The sequence below is a fragment of the Phocoena phocoena genome, chromosome 15 (genome assembly GCF_963924675.1).
Source record: "Phocoena phocoena chromosome 15, mPhoPho1.1, whole genome shotgun sequence".
Lineage (NCBI taxonomy): Eukaryota > Metazoa > Chordata > Mammalia > Artiodactyla > Phocoenidae > Phocoena > Phocoena phocoena.
Window position 1 is genome coordinate 74,072,224 of NC_089233.1, and position 20,402 is coordinate 74,092,625.

Sequence of the window (20,402 nt, forward strand, 5' to 3'; positions counted from 1 at the left end):
AGAGTGTGTGCTCTTAACTGCTGTACTCTCTGACCTTGCAAAAAACAGTTTAAATTTAAAAAAAAAAAAAAGCACTACCTTTAGGGTTTCCCAGTTTAGCAGATGAAAGAAGAAATCGGCCATTATATCAGGCCTAGATTAACCCTACAGGCCTCACGAAGTATGGAAGCACAGAAACATTTGTCCTGACATGGCGTAGAGTTGGGGCAGTTTTTACAAAGGCAGTGACATCAACAAACCTTCGCAGTCTTTTGATAGATGGAAAGAGGAGGGAAAAGCATTCAAAACAGAAGGAACAGTAAATGCAAAGGCCCTGGGGCAAGAGCATGAGGGTTGTTGAAGGACTAGCAGGGGCTGCTGTGTATGCAGTGCAGTGAGAGAGGGGTGGGAGATGGTGGCGGGAGAGTGATGAGTGGGAGGGTGCGCAGACAAGTGGGGCGCGAGTCATGGTGAGGACTGTGTTTTCACTTGGAGGGAGGTGGGAGCCATTATGGGGTTTTGGGCAGGGGAGGGACAGGATGTGACTTAAGGTTTAGCAGGATCCCTCTGGCTGCTGGATGGAGACTAGGCTGGCAAGATGTGGGGTGGACAGGGTAGAAGCAGGCAGAGTGAGGAGGTGACTGTAATAGTCTGAGTCAGGGCTCAGTTAACTTTTTCTGTAAGGAGCCAGAGAGTACATATTTTAAGCTCTGCGGCGCAGGCTGTCTCTGTCTCAACGACTCAGTTCTCCTGTTGTAGGACAAAATCAGCCCTAGGCAGTATGTAAATGAATGAGCATGGCTGTGTTCCAATAAAACTTTATTTACACAAACAGCGGGCAGGCCAGATTTAGCCCCCAGGTCTTAGTTTGCCACCCTCTGGTGTAGGTGGCAGGTAATGATGGCTTGGACCATGGTGGGAGCAGCAGAGGAGCCTCTCTTTTCCGGGGACACAAGAAGTACCTTGAGGACAAGAGTCAGGTTAGTCCCGAAACCTCCCCTCTCTTGACCCAAGCATGCTCTGATGCTGTTCCGGGCCCACCGGAGGCATTTTTATAAGTTAGTCTTAGGATGGATGGATCTTTGCCAGAACAGGCTCTGGAGGCACACAGCCTCCTGGGCTCCTCCTCGCCTTCATTTTATGGCCTCGGAAGTTTTCTGGGGTAACCAAGTACCCAGACTGGGTGACTTAAACAACAGAAACTTCCTGTCCCTGCAGGTCTTGAGACCAGAAGTTCAAGATCAAGATGTCGGCAGGGGTGGCTCCTTCTGAAGGCTCTGAGGGAGAATCTGCTCCTTGCCCCTCTCTCCTGCCTTCTCCGAGACATTCCTTGGCTTGTAGACCTATCACCCCACCTCTGCCCTCACGGTCACGTGATGTTCTCCCTGTGTGCATATCTGTCTCTGTGTCCGGATTTCCCTTTTGTATCAGGACATCAGTCATACTGGATTAGGACCCACCCTCACGACCCCATCTTCACTCGATCATCAGTGAAGACCCTCTTTCCAAATAAGGTCACATTCCCAGGTACTGGGGTTAGGACTGCAACATCTTTTGAGGGGACACGATTCAGCTCATGACAGACCTGTTCCTGTATTTCTCTCGCCTCATCTTCTCCTGTGTAAGATGAATGACAGTGGTATCCCCGTTAATCTATGTGAAATGCTAAGCACACAGCCCGGCATATTGGGAGCCAGTCAGAGGCTATATATCGCTGGCCTCTGTCCTCCAGTGTTAGATCCTGCTTTCTCCTCTCCTCCCCAGGGAGATACTTTATTTTTCAAAAGCGATATATGTCCGTATTCTCCTTGTAAAGGAAGGAAGGAGGGAAGGAAGGAAACAGGGAGGGAGAAAGGAAGGAAAGGAAAGAAAGCATTTCAGAAAGGTTAAAGCCTCCTTTGACCACTAACCCAACGCCAGTGCCTTCCCAGATGGAATTACTGTTCCCAGTCGGACGTGTGAGCATCCAGATCTTTCTATTTCCATTTATGTATATGGGTACATTTATATATATCACCTTGTTTTTAATTGGTTTTTATAAATATCGACATGTGTGATACTGGACGTCTGCTGCTTTTTGCACTGTAGGATGTCTTGGAAACATTTCCATGTGCTAACATAACGATCTCCCTCTTTCTTCTGAGCTGCTGGGTAGGAATCCCCTGAATGGATATACCACAGTTCGTTCCACCATGATCCAATCGAGGGAACTGCAGGGGTTTCCAGTTTCTCACTGGGATGCTGGACATCCTTGCACGAGACTCTTTGCAGTTGTTTCTCTGGGTCAGAAAGTGTCAATTCCTCAGCCCCACTGCACCTCACCAATGCCAAGGCCACAGGAACCCATCCTCTGTCTTGGGCGGGTAGTCCCGCTCAGACACACCCCCCCCCCCCCCCGTGATAGTCACGCTCTGAGTCCAGAGAGGCCAGAAGCACCCTGGGCCGTGAGAGGCTGGCATCCTTTGAGAGGCCTGCCCCCCATGCAGCACAGTTGAGGGGCACATGATCCTCTTCCCCCAGGGCCCAGCCCCATCTTCGTGTCCTCCGCTTTGTCCCACTCCCCTCGGTGCTGGCTCAGCGGGTAACTCAATCCAGGTCAGCTGGTGGAGTATGAGGTAGTGTCTAGCTGAGCGTCATGGTATTTTATTAAGCCCGAAATGTGATCGCTACTGTTGTCACACTTTAGCACCCCCGACAATCCCCTCGCAAATGAGAAAAACAGAGCCTCCCCACATACCTTTCCCCTGATATCAGGGAAAGCACAGGGAACCCTGCCCAGAGGCCTGAGCCCTGGTGACCCCCCAGAGCAGCTTTCAAGCTTGAGGGGAGGCCTGGGGACCACGGGGAGGTGTTTTTCCAATTTCAGGCAAAGCAATGGACTGGGGGGAAATCTGCTATTAATTTTTCCTCGGTGCCTGGGTCTCCAAAGTCAGCACTGGCTTTTAAATACAGTTTTCATTAACCTGTTAGGATTGCTGGCCCTGGGATCCTTCCATGTATATGAGATCGCTCTGGATCAGAGGTTTCAAACTAGGATGCCCACAGGGGCCAAGTAAGCAGGTAAGGTAAAGTGAGGAAAACCCAGTAGAGGCTGCAGAGGGGCCTCAAGGCTAAGGATTCTCAGGATAGACGAATGCAAGCCCTGCGTCGCCAGAGCGTGTAAATTCTCAAAGTAGCTGAAAATCTAGAGACAGAGAGAGAGGGAGAACAAGAAGAGCGAGAAGGGACGGAGGAAAGGGGGGAGAGAGCGAGACGGCTCTTGTTCCAAAAAGTTTTAATGTTTTAAGCACATTTGGGGCTAAATGAGATATGTCTCCAGGCCAGCTTGCAAGCTCTTCCTTAATTGAACCTATCAACACAGCAGAGAAATTGTCAACCTCGTTTCTTTATCCCTCCAGAGCTGCACTGTCCCATAGAATGTTCTACGATGATGGAAAACGTGCACCATCCAGTATGGTAGCCATTGGCTCCATTTGGCTCTCGAGCACTTGAACTAGGCCTAAGGAACGGAATTTTCTATTCTGTTTAATTTTAATTGAATCTAACTGTAAAGAACCACACGCGGCTAACCTCTACTGTATTAGATAATGTGACTATCGGCTCTTCCAGTTGGGGCGTCCCATCGTGCTCAGCTATTTAGGAAAGGACACACCCTCTCAGGGAGGGGGATCAATTATACCACCAAGACATCAGAATCCTGGGTGCATGGAAAGAAAGGAAATACGGAACACAGCAGGAAAGCTTTAGGTGTAAACCAGATGTCCTCTCACTCAAGGATGGTCACTCAGGGCCCCCCACCTAGTTTTTTTCCAGTGCTATCCAAGGAGTTTCTCAGTTGGGGTCACCACTGAGCATCTGCCATGTTCTTTGCCCTCTGCTCTGGCTACCATTTGCCCATGGCTGACCCCTAGGAAGCCTCTGGGTAGACCTCCCTGCTGTCAGACCTGTCAGAGCACACCGTTGCCCACGCCTGGGCGCTGTGCCAGGCCCACAGACACGTGAGGTGCCGTGTAGCAGGACCCTGAGTCCTACTTCGTCACTGCCACAGAGCTGTGGGCAAAGTGTGCCAGGGACTCTGGAAACAAACCTCTTTCCAATCCAGAGGATCCAGCAAACCGCCTTCCAGTCCAGAGCTCATTCAGGGGGGCCAGAGAGGGATCAGCGGCCACACCACCCCTTCTTCCAGGTTCCAACCTTGATACCCACAGAGCAGCCCAGGCTGCCCCAGATGCCACTGTCCCCACCTGCTCTACCCCCGCATCTCCATAACAACTAAGTTATCCCTGTATATCTTTAAAAAGTGATGGAGGGAAGGTGGTCCCATCATCCCCCAGCAAAACTCTTGTTCTCAGAGATAAACTCAAGCCTCTTCCTTGTGTAAAAAGAGATCTGCTCAAAATGTTGACAACACCATTTTTTTCCCCAGCTTCTCTCCTCCCATCAAGGGCACAGAGATGTTACAAGCAGTTTTTCTCTCAGAGGCCAAGGTCAAAGTTCCACGTGCATCTCCCTCTCTCTAGCAGTCTCTGCCCCCTGAAATTGTCTTGCAAACCAAAACGTGGATGTTGACAAATCTTAACACAATAATCAAAACTAACATTTATGTAGCCAGACCCTTCTCCTCTCGTCAACCTTGTGAAGCAGGTTCTGTTATTATCTCCATTTGCCAAACTGATCTCTGAGGTTTGGGGTGGTTAAGTCACTTGCTCAAGTGGTTGGATCCAGGATCCAAGCCCAGGTGATCCGATTCCAGAGCCTGAGCTCTAACCAGTACCGTCGGGGGGCAGACACAGCGTGCTCACGATTTTTGCCTTATGGACCGATCATCTGAATGGACCTTCTGGTGGAGGCAGAGTTCACAGGCTTCCTTGGGAGCTGTTGCATCACTTGCCTCTTGGTTGCAAAATGACAGAAATCCATCTCCACTCACTTAAATGGAAAAGTCCGTGTATTCGTCTCCTCCGGCTGCTGTACCAAATTACCACACACTTGGTGGCTTAAAACAACACAGTTCTGGAGATCAATGTCCAAAATCAATTTCACTGGGCTGAAGATGTTGGCAGAGCTGGTTTCTTCTGGAGGCTTTGAAGGGAGAATATGTTTCTTCGCCATTCTCGGCTTCTGGTGGCCGCCTGTATTTCTTGGCTTGCGGCCTCCGCCTTCATTTTCAAAGCACCTCACTCCAGTTCCCTTCTCCTCTCTGTCGTCAAATACCCCTCTGCCTCTTACTTACAAGGACCCTTGTAATTACATTTGGGGTCCACCTGGAAAATCCAGGATAATCTCCCCATCTCAAGATCTTTTAACTTAATCACATCTGCAAAGTTCCTTTTTCTGTATACGTTTCCTGAGATTAGGACGGGGCTGTTTTGCGGGGCTGTCATTCAGCCTGCCATGGTAATCAGGGTGGCCTTGTCTCAGTTGTGGCTGGATCCAGAGGAGCAAACAGTGTGATCTGATCAGGGCCTCCTCCCTCTCTCCAACTCCCAGACCTACTTTCCTCTAACAGCCCCAGGCTTCATCTCACCATCCAGCAGCCTTAGGGAAAGGAGAGCTCCTCTTTCCCAAAAGTCCCAGGGCTGGTTCTCATTGGTCCAGCTGAGGCCACACACTCATCTCTGAAGTCATCACTGTGGCCAGAGGGACCCTGGGTCTCTCTGATTGGTTGAACCTGGGTCATGTGCCCACCTACATCATCCCTTCCCCTCTGTCTTAACTCCCATGTGTTACGGTATTTCTCCAAAGAGAACTGAGAGATGTATGGGTGGTGGAAAGTAGCATGTTATTGGAGTCCATTGAATGGCACGTAGTAATGCTTGATAAATGATGGTCACAGATCATGGGACACAGAGGGGGACTTGGGCAGGGGGTACCTCCTGAAGCTAATGCTTGAAGAATCCAAGGTTCACTAAGGAGATGAAAGCAGAAGAGCATTCCAAGCAGAGGAAACACTTTGAATAGTGAAAGGCTTCCACCGTATGGCCATGGTAACCATAGGTCCTAGTGTACCTGGGGGCAGAGGGAGATAGGTCCTGTTTTGTGCCTGTCCTCCTAATATAACGTTGATAGCAGCCCCGTTTACATTGCAAAATTATCTGGGTTTGCATGATAAATTATACGGTCACCACCACCCCTTATAGCCAAAGGCAAAAGAGGATGAGACTTAGCCCAAGGTCACCTGACCTTCAGTGGCAAAGTTTGGACTAGAATTCAGGACTCTGACTCCCAGTTCAGTGCTCCTTCACCCCTCAGCTTATGAAACCAACTCTTAAAGGCTGCGTCAGCTTCACCAGTCACATTTCTCCCTTTTTCTCTTCTTGCCAAATTCTCTACAGGACTGTGACCAGATCCACGTGGACGATGTCTCATCCGATGACAATGGGCAAGATTTAAGGTAGGAATTTGGGGAGTCAATCAAAAATGCCCCTTTTGATTGGTTATCAAGCTTGCCTTTCACTAGGAAGCAGAGAGGAGGGACGGGCTAGTTATCAGGGCAAGGTGGCCTGCCCTCAGCCCGAGCTGGGACCGGTGTTTCTCTGAACTCCAAAATCACAACCCTGGGCTTCCCTGGTGGCGCAGTGGTTGAGAGTCCGCCTGCCGATGCAGGGGACACGGGTTCGTGCCCCGGTCCGGGGGGATCCCGTGTGCCGCGGAGCGGCTGGGCCCATGAGCCGTGGCCGCTGAGCCTGCGCATCCAGAGCCTGTGCTCCGCGGCGGGAGAGGCCACAACAGTGAGAGGAGGCCCGCGTACCAAAAAAAAAAAAAAAAAAAACACAACCCTGCCCCCCACCCTGCAGCCTGCTCTGCATCATCCCGAATCACTGAGGCTGAGCTTCCTGCGGATCCTCTGTGACTCTGCTTATGTTTCTCTCTCTGTGGGTTTTTCCCTGCTTTACTAAAGTAATGCATGCACATTGTAAAAAATATTACACACCACCTGTGATCTTGTCTCCCAGAATCACCACCATGAAGAGTCCGGTAAACCTTTTATCAAGGTTTGACTACACTCACTAACATACATACGTTATTTAATGTAAAACTGATATAGTCGACACTCAAAAAAATATTTGAGTGAGTAAGCGGTATGTCTGATTTCTAGGGGAAAACACTCCTAGGACATGAATTCCAGAAATAAGGTACCCAGCTGCTCAAAGTGAGACAGCTTTCAGAAGAATGTGGCTGGAATGTTCCAAGCCTGCCCATTATAAAAACGGAACCCTAGTTATTAAGCTGTGCTTATCAAAATTATCACTATTCAACGCTTCTAGGCCCATCAAAAATATTATGAGACCAAATAACGTTTTGCCTATGAGCCATTCGTGGTAACTTAATGTTTGCTGCCTAGGTGTGTCTTCCAACTTACACAAAAAAAAGAAATCAACGTTTCTGTTCCTGAGCCCTGCAAGTCTTTTCAAAGCCCAGCACAGTTAGAAGTGATAGCTGGGCATCGCCTGCTTCATTTTAATTAGCCATTCAGAAAATCCCTTCTGCAGTCAGGCCTTGGCAAGGAGCACGGCTCCACTGCCAGCCAGGACTGCTTAATTTGTGGAGTAAATAAACCCCAGGTCAAGGCTAATTGTGTCCTTTTCATGAAGTCATCCCAGGGAACCACTCTCCCTTTCAAGGCAGTGAGTAGCCAGTGTTCTGTTTTTATTGTTTCCCCTGTAGTTGGCTGGCTTGGAATTTAGAGCTATGTCCCTCTGAACCCTGATTCATGCTGAGTTGTTTGGTACCTCATTTCAAGAATCCACAATCCAAGGGTGTTTTTTTCCCACTAGAAGCCAAATTCCCCATTTGTTCATTCAAGAAATATCTATTAAGCACCTACTGTGTGCTAGGCAACAACTATCAAATGCCCCTTGTTTTGGTTTGTTTTGTTTTCAGTTAACAGTAAAAACCAACAGTGGTAACGCCCTGACTTTGCACCATGCCCTGTTCCAGTTGCTCTATGTGACTTAACTCACTGCATCTTCACAGTTACCCTAGGAAATAGTTGCTCTTATCATCATCATTGTTTTACACTTGGGGAATGGGAGGCACAGAGAGGTTCAGTAACCTGCCCAACCTCACACAGCTGGTAAATGGGTGAGGCAGGATTCACGGACACCCTTCCCTGCCCTCTACCTCTTAGCAGAACATCCAGGCATCTCCCCACGTATCCGGAGTTTACAGAGTCAGTGTTCTTTTTCAAGAATAAATTCTCTAGCCTTTCTGCACTACTCAGGGAGGGGTCCATAAGGCATTGTTCTAGATTCCCATCATTACTTAAAGGGAAATTTCCACAATGGCCAGAGTCCTTGATGTCCTGCAAGTGAAAAAGGAGGATGTCCTCAAATTCTTTGCAGCAGGAACCCAGTTAGGAGACACCAGCCTTGACTTCCAAATGGATCGGTCCATCTGCAGAAGGAAAAGTGATAGCATCTACATCATAAGTCTGAAGAGAACAGGGGAGAAGCTTCTGCCGGCAGCTTGTGCCATGGTTGCCACTGAAAACCCAGCCAATGTCAGTGTCACGTCCTCCAGAAGACTGACCGGTGAGCTGTGCTGAAGTTTGTCGCTGCCGCCGGAGCTACTCCTATTTCTGGCTGTTTCACTCCTGGAAACTTCACTTACCAGATCCAGGCAGCCTTCCAGGCGCCACGACTTCTGGTGGTTACCGATTCCAGCGCTGACCACCAGCCTCTCCCAGAGGCTCTTGTGTTAACCTGCCTACCGTTGCTGTGTGTAGCAGACTGTCCTCTGTGCCGTTCCTACAACAACAAGGGAGCTTCCCCAGCGGGTCTGACACGGTGGATGCTGGCCTGGGATGTCCTGCGCATGAGTGGTACCATCTCCCGTGAGCACCTGGGGAGGTCATGCCTGATCTCTGCTTCTACGGGGATCCAGAAGAGGCTGAAAAGGAAGAGCAGGCCGCTGCTGAAAAGGCTGTAACCCTGGAGCAACGTCGGGGTGAATGGATGCTCCAGCTCCCAAGTTCACTGCCACTCAACCCGAGGTCGCAGACCAGTCTGAAGGCTCACAGATGCCCTCTGTGCCTGGCCGGTGGCTCCCTACTGAAGACTGCGGAGTTCAGGCCACTGGTTGGGGAGGCACAACCACTGAGTGGTCCGAAGCTGTTCTTCCAAAGACTCTTAAACAGAAAATGGAAATGAGGTTGATGGAAAATAAAATTCCTTTAAAAAAGAAAAAGCAGAAGACATTCTCTAGCAAGATGGGAACCTTGACAGTACAGAGGAAGGAACACGTGTCAATTTAAAGTGTGGCTTCTGGAAATGAGGGGCCGTGATGGGATAAAGTCACATAGCCCCTTTCTCGTCAGGATAAGAACGTGCTAGAAAAGTGCCCAGCACAGTGAGTAATCCTTGCTAAATGGCTCTCTGCCCCTACGATTAGATGTTGTCTGCTCCCTTTTACTAGTTGGGGATATTTTATTTCTCTTTAGCCCCTGGTCACCGCCACCCAAGGGAGGGACTGAGAAGAAAGCAGCAGCAACATGTCTGTGTAATAAACCCACTGGCATCTTTCGTGGGAAGAGGAGGTTATCATTGCAAACAAGTTATTAGAACAATCATATCTTATTCTCCATGTATCTTTTTAATTGTTTTTTAATAACCTTCTCAAGATCTCAGAAGTTATGGTGTCAAATACCACGATGTCAAGCTAGTGGTCAAACAAGTTAATTACACACAACCTATATTTTTATTTTATTGTATTATTGTATTTTGGCCACGCCACGAGGCACGCGGGTTCTTAGTTCCCCAACCAGGGATTGAACCCTTGCCCTCGGCAGTGAAAGCGCAGAGTCCTAACCACTGGACCGCCAGGGAAGTCCCCAACTTTTAAACTTGAGTAATTCAGTAAAGAGCAGAGAAGAAACTACGATCATCCCTGTTCCCACCATCTCCAACTCACCACTTTCTGACATTATGAGTTACTTGCTTCCAATTTTATACACACGCACACTCACACAAATGTCTGTGAAAAACGACCCAGGTGGATGTGTGTGTGTGTTTATGGACATATGGGCAAAAATTTGAAGACATCTAAAGAACTTCTGTCAGCCTGTTGGTATCTCTCTGTGACTGTCTACCCAGCCTGCTCTGGGGGGAATGCCAGAGTCTACGTTTGAGGCCTTTGGGATTAAGTCACCTGGGTCAGTGCCCTCCTGGCCCACCTGCCCCAGTGGAGCCCACGTGGTGAAATCGTCTGTTGAGTTTGAGGCATCACTCAAGGCGTTTCTGTGGATCCTGCAGGGGTTTTGTTGTCACCAGTTCGATATTCAGGCTGTCAGGCTGAGCCCCAGGCACAGAATGGTGCGGGACAGCACATGGGCATCAGGACATAACGTGGCCCGCAGGGAGAATGACCCAGCGCTTCACACTTTCCAAATTCCCTTTTATCTGCTGCAGCAGTGGCGTTAAACCAGGGATACCTAAGATACAATTTCCTAGTGTTGTTTCATCCCTAGCGCATCACATCTTTTTAAAAAATACAGTATCTTTCTCCACCCTTAAACTCATCACAGAAAATCCAGAAACAGTAAAATAACGCAAAGAGGAAAAAAAGTCAGCTGAACCCACCCCCCAAGAGGCCGTGGTATACCACGCTGACCTGCTCCCCCCAGGCTTTTTCTGTTGGAAGAGACTTTCACTTTTGAAGTTTTTGGTCCACACATCCCTTGTCACGCTCTGGTTTTGCCTTGCAACGGCCTGTGGTTTTGCAAACCTGTACCAAGCTTCCAGTGGAGGGAAAGAAAATGGTGTTCCGTGGAGAGCTAGGGCTTTCGTTCTCACGCTCTAGCTGCTGTAGGTGGTCGATCGCCCACGCTTTCCCCTTCTGGTTCCCAGCTGCCGCTTCTGTCATTAACCTCACATGACACTCTGACTCGTCCCCAGACCACGCTTCATGCTGATGGACGGTTATGTCTGCAAAGCACCAGGAATCTACTCTGCTTAATTTAACAGATAAAAAAATTACCATATAGGGAATTTCTTTTCTTTTTTTTTTTTTTTTTTTTGCTGGCCACACCCTGCGGCATGCAGGATCTTATTTCTTGGACCAGGGATTGAACCCATGCCCCCTGCATTGGGAGCGCAGAGTCTTAACCACTGGACTGCCAGGGGAGTCCCCAACATAGGGAATGTCTGTAGAAAGATACAGAGATGCTCACAGAATAGGAGGAAAAGGTCAGCAGTCAGGGCTTATGGGGCATGTGAAGCAGAGCAGGTGTGGGGATCAGAGTGGCAGAAACTAACTGGCATTTCTTCTGGACGCTTCTCTCTGGATGAACCAAGGCCAACCATTTTTTGGAGTTGCCTTCCAGCTTCAGACTCTGAAGGGGGAGAGAGGGAGGCTTTCCCCAGCTTGGCCACTGCATGCAGGGGACAGAATGGCTGCCCCCCCAAAATACAGATGCTCTTTGATACCAAAAGAAAGGAGAATGGATGCTGACTAGGCAAGAGCAAAGGATGCCACCATTGTTTGGGAAGTTAATAAAAACCATGATCCTGCTTCCCCAGAATGCACATACCCACGGCACCCTCGAACGTTCAGGGACATCGTGGGTGCCCCAGACCCCACCCCGTGGGTCTCCTGGTGAAGAGCTCCCACCTCCCCGACATTAACACTGTCTCTTCTCCCACCCCCTGCCCTCTCCCGTCTCCCCAGCACCTACAACTTCTCTGCTGATGGCTTCCACAGTTCGGCCCCGGGGGCCAACTTGTGCCTGGGCTCTGGCGTGCACGGCGGCGTGGACTGGATGAGGAAGCTGGCCTTCCGCTACCGGCGAGTGAAGGAGATGTACAACACCTACAGGAACAACGTCGGCGGTGAGTGGGTCGGGGAGAGGGTCGTCCACAGCGGTCAGAGGGTCTGCCTGTGCTCCGGGCGCAACCCCTGGACCAAGGGAAATTCATCAATGATGGATGCTGTCACTCGCATCCCACCTGCCCTGTGCCAGGTACCGCTCCGAGAGGCTTATTATAAGTCCTAGCTCACTCAGCGTCACCCTTGTGACGCCCTCTGGAAGAGGGCACTAAGATTTCCTTATCCTCACTTTAGGGGGGCGGGGCGGGGCTGGGAAGCTGAGAACGGGATGGAGCATCTTGCCCATGATTGCGCCCCCCAGCCCCGCCGTGGTTCTCCACGTGTGGTCCTGGGACCAGCAGCATCACCTGGGGACTCGCTGGAAATGCAGATTCTCTGGCCCCACCTCAGACCTGTCGCACCTGAAGCTCTGAGGTGGGCCCGGCGCTCTGTGGCTTAACTTGCCCTCCAGGTGCTTCTGAGGCTCACTGGAATTCGAGGGCCACCGGCTTCAGCCGTCACTACTCAGACGGGAGCGGCCACGTGAGCATAACCTGGGAGCTTGTTAGAAGTGTAGACGCTCAGGCCCCTCCCCAGGTGACTGAGCCAGACCTGCGTTTTTAACAAGATCCCCGGGCGGTTTGTGGAAACACCGGTTCTCAGACTTGGCTCATATCGGAACCCCTTGAGGAGTTTCCAGTTCCTGGCCTGGCCGCTGCTTGGCATCAGGACCCACAGAGCTCCCTGGTGACTCTACTGTGTAGGCAAGGTGAAAGCCACCAGCTTCGGTGGCAGGAGAGCACTGGCTGCCACACTGAACGGAAGCCTGGAGGGGCTGAAGGCAGGGTTGGCTCCGCAGTGACCAGGCCCGCGATCGCTGTTTCTGGAATTCTCTAGGCCGCTGGCTCTTAACAGGTGATGCCGCCTCCTCCCCACCCAGGAGGCATCTGGGGATGTTTCTCATTATCACAAGGTCTCTAACCAGCTCCTGGCCGGTCAAGGGAAGAGGTTTGAGTAGGCAGCTACTCGACTCCATTGACTGATCCAGTCAATCTCAAAATAAAATTAAGGTCACTGGATTGAAGTTGACCTTGGGTGTCATCTGATCTGAAACCTAGACTCACCTTCCCTAACCCTACTCCCCCCAGCCCTTTGAAATGACAGCAACGATGACTTCTATTTGCTTTGTCCATAGGCTTGATAGGAGCTCCCAAAAGAGAGACATGGCTACAGCTCAGAGCCGAGCTGGAAGCTCTGACGGACCTCTGGCTGACCCACTCCCTGAAGGCACTAAACCTCATCAATTCCCGGTAGGTGGGAGCCCCCGTTTTCCTTTGCGCCACTGAACTTTCTCCCATTGAAGGGTGGTAGCCCCTCCATTTCCACACTTGGGAGAATTGGACCCCCAAATTCTCCCCTGCACACCTTCCAGACATTTGATAAAGCTGGGGGTGTACAAGGCCCCATGGACACCTTGTCCCTCAGATGTGCAGGTAGTTGCAGAGACTGATCGGGGGCCCGCAGAGCTAAAGACCTTTGTACGTAGGTCTGTCGTCCCAACCGCTCTTGCCCACATCACCCTGTGAAAACCATTTTATAGGATCACACAGATCATCTGGCGGGCTCTTAGTGAGGTCAGGAGGGCCCAGTTTCATTCTAGACCTCCCACTAAATTGCCTCTTGCTCTTAAATAAGATCACCTGGGCCAGAGAACAAATTACTCCCCTGCAGCATCAGGATTCTTGTGACCCAACAGATGAATGGTCACAAAATGGCAGCTCATGAACTGAATCCATCCTGCTGATGTGTTTTGTTTGATACACACTTTATCCCAAAGAAAGACTGGGAAAGTTAATCCATAGCTGCAGGTTTCGAGGATCTTGGAAAACGTCAGAACTGGCATGTGCTCTGCAGTTTACCCCAGTCCTCACGTCTCCCTGTTGTCCTACACTTCCATGTCACGCATGCACATTGCCAATAGGTCCCTGCAGCTACTTTAGTGTGTGGCCCTTGCAGTAAATTAAAAAAAATATTTTTGGCTGCGTTGGGTCTTCGTTGCTGTGCACTGGCTTTCTCTAATTGTGGTGAGCGGGGCTTTGATGCGGTGTGCGGGCTTCTTGTTGTGATGGCTTCTCTTGTTGCAGAGCACAGGCTCGGTAGTTGTGGCGCATGGGCTTAGTTGCTCCGTGGCATGTGGGATCCTCCTGGACCAGGGCTCGAACCCATGGCCCCTGCATTGGCAGGCGGATTCTTAACCACTGAGCCATCAGGGAAGCCCAACATTTTTTTTTTAAGTTTTTATTGAATTTGTTACAATATTGCTTCTGTTTTACTTTTTTTTGGTTTTTCGGCCACGAGGCATGTGGGGTCTTACCTCCCTGACCAGGGATCGATCCCGCACCCCCTGCACTGGAAGGCGGATTCTTAACCACTGGACCTCCAGGGAAGTCCCTAACATTTGCTTTTTAAATAGGAAAACGATTACACTTGTGTTAGATTTCAATGTGTCAGGCAGCTTCAGGCTTAAAAGAGAGGAATAGCTGGAGGATCCTTGAGCTCTAGCCTCACCTGAAGACGACTTAGCCAGAGCCCTCCAAACCCCACCAGAATTCCCACCGACTCCAGGCTCAGCTGCAGGGGTAGGAGGCCTGGCCTTGTGGTACCTTGGAGTTCTGACTCACCATCTCCTTTGCCCTCAGGCCCAATTGTGTCAACGTGCTGGTCACCACCACTCAACTAATTCCTGCCCTGGCCAAAGTCCTGCTGTATGGACTGGGCTCCGTGTTTCCTATTGAGAACATCTACAGTGCAACCAAGACAGGTAGGGGAGCCCAGACCTCAGAGTGGTACGGGGAGGGAGGGTAAGGTCAGCTTTGCCTGCCAGGTTCGGAAAGTTTAAGGAAAACGACACTAGGGAAGTTAAAGAGCTTGTCCATGGGCATGGACAAATCTCCCCCCAAACGACCCTCACAGACCCAAAGAAAACAAGAATGCCAATTTCTCTGCTTCTAGAGAAATTGGTTAGGATTGCAGTTTTCCAAAGTGTGTGTATTAGTTAGGACAGCTGCAAAGCTGCTGTAGCGCACACACACCCCACATACAAGGGCTTAATTACGTCAGGGCCAAAGCTTATTTCTCCCTCAGATGTCAAGAGACCAGAGGTGAGTGATCCAGGCTGATGGGGTGACTCTGTCCTCATACTCACCCAGGAAGCCAGGTTCTTCCCATTTTAGTTTTCCACCATCCCCTATCATTTTATCCTCATGTACATGGTCAAATCAGATTCTGCCATATTGTCATTCCAGCTTATGAGAAGGGGGAAAACAGGAAGGAGTAATGGGCATCCATTATTGTAAAGCCAAGACTCAGAGGTGCATGTTACTTCTACTCACTTCCTATTAACCCAGGTTAGTCACATGGCCACAACTAATTGCAAGGGAAGCTGGGAAATGTAGTCCATAGCTAAGTGACTGTGAGCCCAGGTAAAACTCATGAAAGTCCATTACTAAGGAAGCAGAGGAAGACAGTTCTCCCCTCCCCCCGCCCCAGGATGGTACATGAGGTGGTTTTAATTTAACTAATTTTAATTAGTTAATTATGGCCATTAACTAACCTAACCTTGAACCACACAGATAACTATTGTTTTTTTAATGCTCTTTCAAAGATACGGTCTCAGTTTAGTGTTACCTTGCTTTAACACCTCTTGAATACTTGCTAATCTCCTTTCTTAGGCTTAGAACTTTCATCAGATAAGAGAATTCAAAATAACTACAAATTAACAGCATCGTTTGTCATCAGGGCACGTAATACTGATTTTTCTTGTGGGAGAGGAGGCTAATTTTTTTTTTCTTGTATCACCTAAACATGTATAGTAATACAAAGCCTAGTTGTTTTTAATTAGAAATGTTTACCTGGTTTTTTTTCTGGAGCAAGAACAAATGTAGGTACTTTGGAAGCATTTTCTTAGAGCAGTTTTTGCCTTTACTGAAGTTCTAGACCAGAGATACTGCTAAACAAACATCCTTCAGTGCTCAGGGCAGCAGAGAATTTAGCCAGCCCAAAACGTCAGTAAGGCCGAGCCTAAGAAATCCTGCCGGGGCGTTGAAGCGCCGAGCCTGCTCCGTGCCGTGCCGGCATCTGCTGAGTGACAGCTGTTCTGTTTAGGGCTCTTCTCATTATCATCACGGTCACTAAACTTGCTGAAACAGGATGAGCTAAGACCTGAATTTAGGTTCCTGGATTGACGCTGCTGCCCAGCCACTGGGAAGAAGGAAAACACGAAAAGGTGGTGGTCATCTACAGGGAGCAAGAAAAAAGACGAACAGCCGAGTCGCACGAGGGCCACTCTGTCACCAGCCTGCCCACCCTCGGGACACGTGAATCCTGGCACCTCTGCTTCCTAAACTCACTCTGGGGATCCTGGGCCGATCGTGTCCAGGGCACCTCTCAGAGCCTCGTGTCCTTATCTGTATAATGGGCCCATCACTCCTACACCGGACAGCCGCATAGACGCCAGGGCTTGTTTCAGACCCCTGCCCTGCCTCTCCTGCTGTGTCACCGTGGGCAAGCCACTTAACCTCTCTGTGCCTCTGCACTGTCGTCCATCACATGGGGATGGGGACAGTGACGCCTCGAAGTTTGCTTGAGGATGAAATGATTAATACCTGGTCCTTAAGGAGACCTTTGTAAGAAGGCTGTACAAAGTGAACTCTCGATTAGCGGTTAGTAGTCACCTCAGTCCTGGGTCCTCACCGAGTGTCTTTCCTTCGTCCGTGCCTGCAGGGAAGGAGAGCTGCTTTGAGAGGATAATGCAGAGATTCGGCAGAAAAGCCGTCTACATCGTGATTGGCGATGGCGTGGAAGAGGAGCAGGGGGCGAAAAAGGTATATTCTCTCCGTCCGTCTCTCCGGCTGCTCTTTCCTCCTCTCTTGAGCCTGTCTCCTTCCCAGGCTCTTTGCTCGCCCGTCCCCTGCCCTTTGGAAATCGCAGAAGCATCCTGAGTAATTGCCTGCAAATCCCCCTCCGGGCCTTTGGCTGCCACCCCGGTAGCCCTGCGTTGTTTCTGGGACAACTGCTCGGGAGCCCAGAGACCCTCCGTTAGGGCAGGCTGGCCGGGGGGCTGGTGCCTGTGTGTGTGTTTTATTTACTGCTTACCGATCATATGTTCCAGGAACGCTTCCCAGTTATAAAGACAGCATTAAGCTAATGAAAAAGAAAATCCTGCATTTGTGATCTCAGGCCCGTGAGGAGAGGGGCAGGGGGCTTCTGGTGGCCACAGCTCTGTTCTTGGAAAAGAAACAGCTGCCAAAGCCCTGGATCTGGACCTGTCAACCGCATCCCAGAGAGCCTGCCACTCCCCACCCGGAGAGGCCTGGGAAGCAGATGGTTAATGTCACGGAGCGTAATTTGGTTTCCCCCTTCCCGCCCCAGAAACAGATTCAAAAGAAATGCAAAAATGTTTAGGGGTCTCAGCGGATGGAACTCATGAGAAGACGGAGGGCCCCGAGAGAGGGGTGCTTAGAAGGCGTTGCATCTACTGTTCCATCCACCTGGAGGGCTCCTCCGCTTTCCCAGCTCTCCCGGACTCATCCTTGCAGCCTCAGCAACACTTGCAGAGGGAAGAATTCTCACCAGCTCCCACTCCAGCTCAGTCAGGCCTGCCTGCGACTCCCTCCCCCAGCTGTCCCTAGTCCTTCTCCAGGGCGTTATCCCCTCCTGTCATGAAAGAATTACCTGTGTGCTTGGTGGCTTAATCACCGACTCTCCAGCTGGTGTGTAGGCTCCATTAGCTGAGCACCTACTGTGTGCCAGCTACTGTTGCAGGCGCTGGGCGGCCTGCAGTGAGCAGAGCACACAGGGCTCTCACCCCTCCCTCAGCTCACAGCCTGGGGACGAGCAATCGACCCCTAAGTGTAACATGCGTGTCAGATGATGACCAGAGCTTTGGCGAAAACGGGAGGAGGAGGGCGCATGAGCCAAGTGAGTATCAGAGGGTGGGAGTGCGCGGAGAGGAACCAAGAAGTTGAGAGGTTGGAAGGCTGGAGCGTCCTGCAGGGAGCTGGCGTGGCTGCCGGCTGCGCGATGCACCAGGCGAGTGGGGAGGGGCAGGAGGTGCAGTCAGGGAGGTGCCTGGGGCCTTCGGAGGGACTTCAGCCTTTACCCTGAGCACTTCTTTTTAAAGCATATTTCTTAAACTTTAAAAATGAACTGATTCAGAGGAAAAAATATTAAGTAACTAATAGGGGTGACACAGCAGGACATGACCAAAACAGTAGCGCGAATCATCACATGAATCCAGGACCAAGGTGCCAGGCCAAGAGCATGGTCTCTGGTGAGACTACTTGAAGCCCACTGCCGGGATGGAAGGGGGGGATTCTAGAGCCCCTCTTCCAAGTTCAGCGCTAATAGAAAAAACCCTCTGCCCTAAGCATGTGACAGCGATCAAAATCAACTTTGCTTCTATCAAAGTTGGGTTGAGAACCCACTTAGGCCCATGGCCGCGGGCACCCCCCCGCCCCCCGACATGCCCTCCGGTTCTCACCTGGAGAATGACAGGGACATCCGGAGCAGTGGCTGCCGTTCACCCACCTTCTCACCAAAGGACGTTTCTTAGGGTGGCGTAGCAGATGTTTTGAAATGACCGTTTACTCTCCTGAAATGAAATACTAATGGATAATAAAACCTCCTTATAACCGTAATGTCCAGGAGATCAACATCTGATGATACATCAAAGAGAAATAAGGGAAAGTCATTTATACTCACAGTAACGTGTGCTTCAGTATGTGAACATCTGAGCACAAGATCTCACACCCAAACGTACCATCACTGAGGATGTGAGCCGACACACACAGGGGGACACAGGTGTGCGGTCTTGGCCATTCACAAAGCCAGTGAGGTGCCGCGGCTGTCACGTGACTGCTCCAGACTGCGAAGCAACCCATGGAAAGGCTCTGAATAAAATAGACTTCCCCAGTTGACACGGTAATTGCAGCCCTGGGAAAGTCGGGTTTTATTAAAAGCATGAGAAAAATGCTCTATTTATATGTGACGAGTAAAGTGGAGTTAAGGGTCTACACTCAGGTTATTAAGAACGCGTTTGTGCTTACTTAAATATCTGGCAGGACATCTGCAAGTCATTCAGGCGGAAGGTGTGTGGGATGAGGCAGGAGACCTGCCCCCACCTGCAGTGCCCCCAAATCAGGACGACAGTCAAAAATCACACCCCTAGAAATTGCCAAGTCACCCCTAACGGGCAGGCTTCTCCTTCGAGACCTGCTGGTCTGGGGTCGCTCTCGCCTAGGGGGCCAGGAGGAGGGGGAGCTGATGGAGGTGCCTCCTTAAGTTCTGTGTCCCGGGCGCCTCCCTCACCTCACCCTACAGCCACCCTGCTTTCACAGAAACAGGTGACCAGGGGAGCGCATTTTGCTCTAAATCCTAGTTCTGCCATTGTTGGCTGTGTGGCCTTCAGCAGATGGCAACGCTCTCTGAGCTGCCTTTTTAATCTGCCACACTTGCCGAGAACAGGCGCACGGGGCCCAGCAGAGAAACCGTGCATAGTTAGCCCTCAATAGCCTGAAGCTGTGTGATTACTACTCCCCAGGGCCAGGGGAGGGGAGAAGGCTAAATCCACCTTCAGAAATTCAGGGGTTCTCTCTCCTGGGGAGCCAGCAGAAAAAAGAAAACAAGAATGCCGGTTTTCACATAACATGAAAACTCACCGAAATCTCGTTTGCTCAAAGTCCACAGGAGACGCACCCGGCTGAGGATGTGGATGGGGTGGGCTCCAGCGGGGCCAGGGCTGCCCAGGTTCTGTGGAGTTTGCATTGCCAGAGATGCCAGACAGCAGCTTAAACAGTGGAGAGCTTTCTTCGTCTCTCATTAGCTGCCCAGACAGCTGGGACAGCACCCGGGACCCGGGCCCCTTCTGTCTTGTTGCTCTGCCAGTCCCAGTACTGCTCTTTCCACAAGGTCCAAGACGGCTCCTCACCATGCCCACGTCTGCACTCCAGCCACCAGGAAGAAAAAGGGGAAGGACTCCTCTTCCCTTTAAGAGCACAGCTGTTATAGGTCAACATCACTGCTTCTCAGACCCCATTGGCCAGATTTGAGTCACATGATCTCACCTTGCCACAAAGGTAGCTGGGAGATGTACCCTTTATTCTCAGCCACCAAGTTCCTAGCAAAAGAAAAAAAAAAAGCGTTTTCTGAGAGAAAAGGGAAGAAAGGATGTTGGGAGCCACCTGGCAGTCTCCATCCCAGCTGGCATGTGGCAGGGCGGTAACTGGCACCCTACTTAACCCCGGGCCTTAATCACTACTCTTTATTACCGACATCATCATTTTATTTAATCCTCCAACCCCCTCCCCCTGCGAAGTGGGTACCATTCCACTTCATTTTATAGGGAACATGTTTGAGACTCAGGTTAATTAATTTACCTAAGGTCACACAGCTGGTACGTGAAAACTGCTGTGTGTTTTGCTCCAAATGCCTGGCAGGAAGGAGGTGGACTCAGGAGTTTCAAACACTGTCAGTCTGCACCCCTGACCTGGTCAGAAGAGAGTGGAGTCCACCAAAGAAGACTGGGACACACGCCCCATGCACCAAGCTTCCCTAAAAAC

General features: G+C 50.5%; 1 protein-coding gene and 1 pseudogene across 3 annotated transcripts in view; both read left to right on the forward strand.

Annotated features, from left to right (window-relative positions):
• The window catches only part of EYA2 (EYA transcriptional coactivator and phosphatase 2), a 174,535-nt gene that overhangs the window by 150,596 nt on the left and 3,537 nt on the right, over positions 1-20,402 (forward strand). For 2 of the 3 annotated variants that reach the window (XM_065892972.1, XM_065892973.1), the window contains exons 10-14: positions 6,315-6,373; positions 11,647-11,807; positions 12,980-13,094; positions 14,484-14,605; positions 16,567-16,667. In XM_065892972.1, coding sequence (XP_065749044.1) covers positions 6,315-6,373; positions 11,647-11,807; positions 12,980-13,094; positions 14,484-14,605; positions 16,567-16,667 — 558 coding nt within the window. The remainder of the gene's footprint in view (positions 1-6,314; positions 6,374-11,646; positions 11,808-12,979; positions 13,095-14,483; positions 14,606-16,566; positions 16,668-20,402) is intronic. The other variant, XM_065892974.1, reaches the window with a different exon arrangement.
• LOC136134591 (small ribosomal subunit protein uS2 pseudogene) lies at positions 8,264-10,855 on the forward strand (annotated as a pseudogene).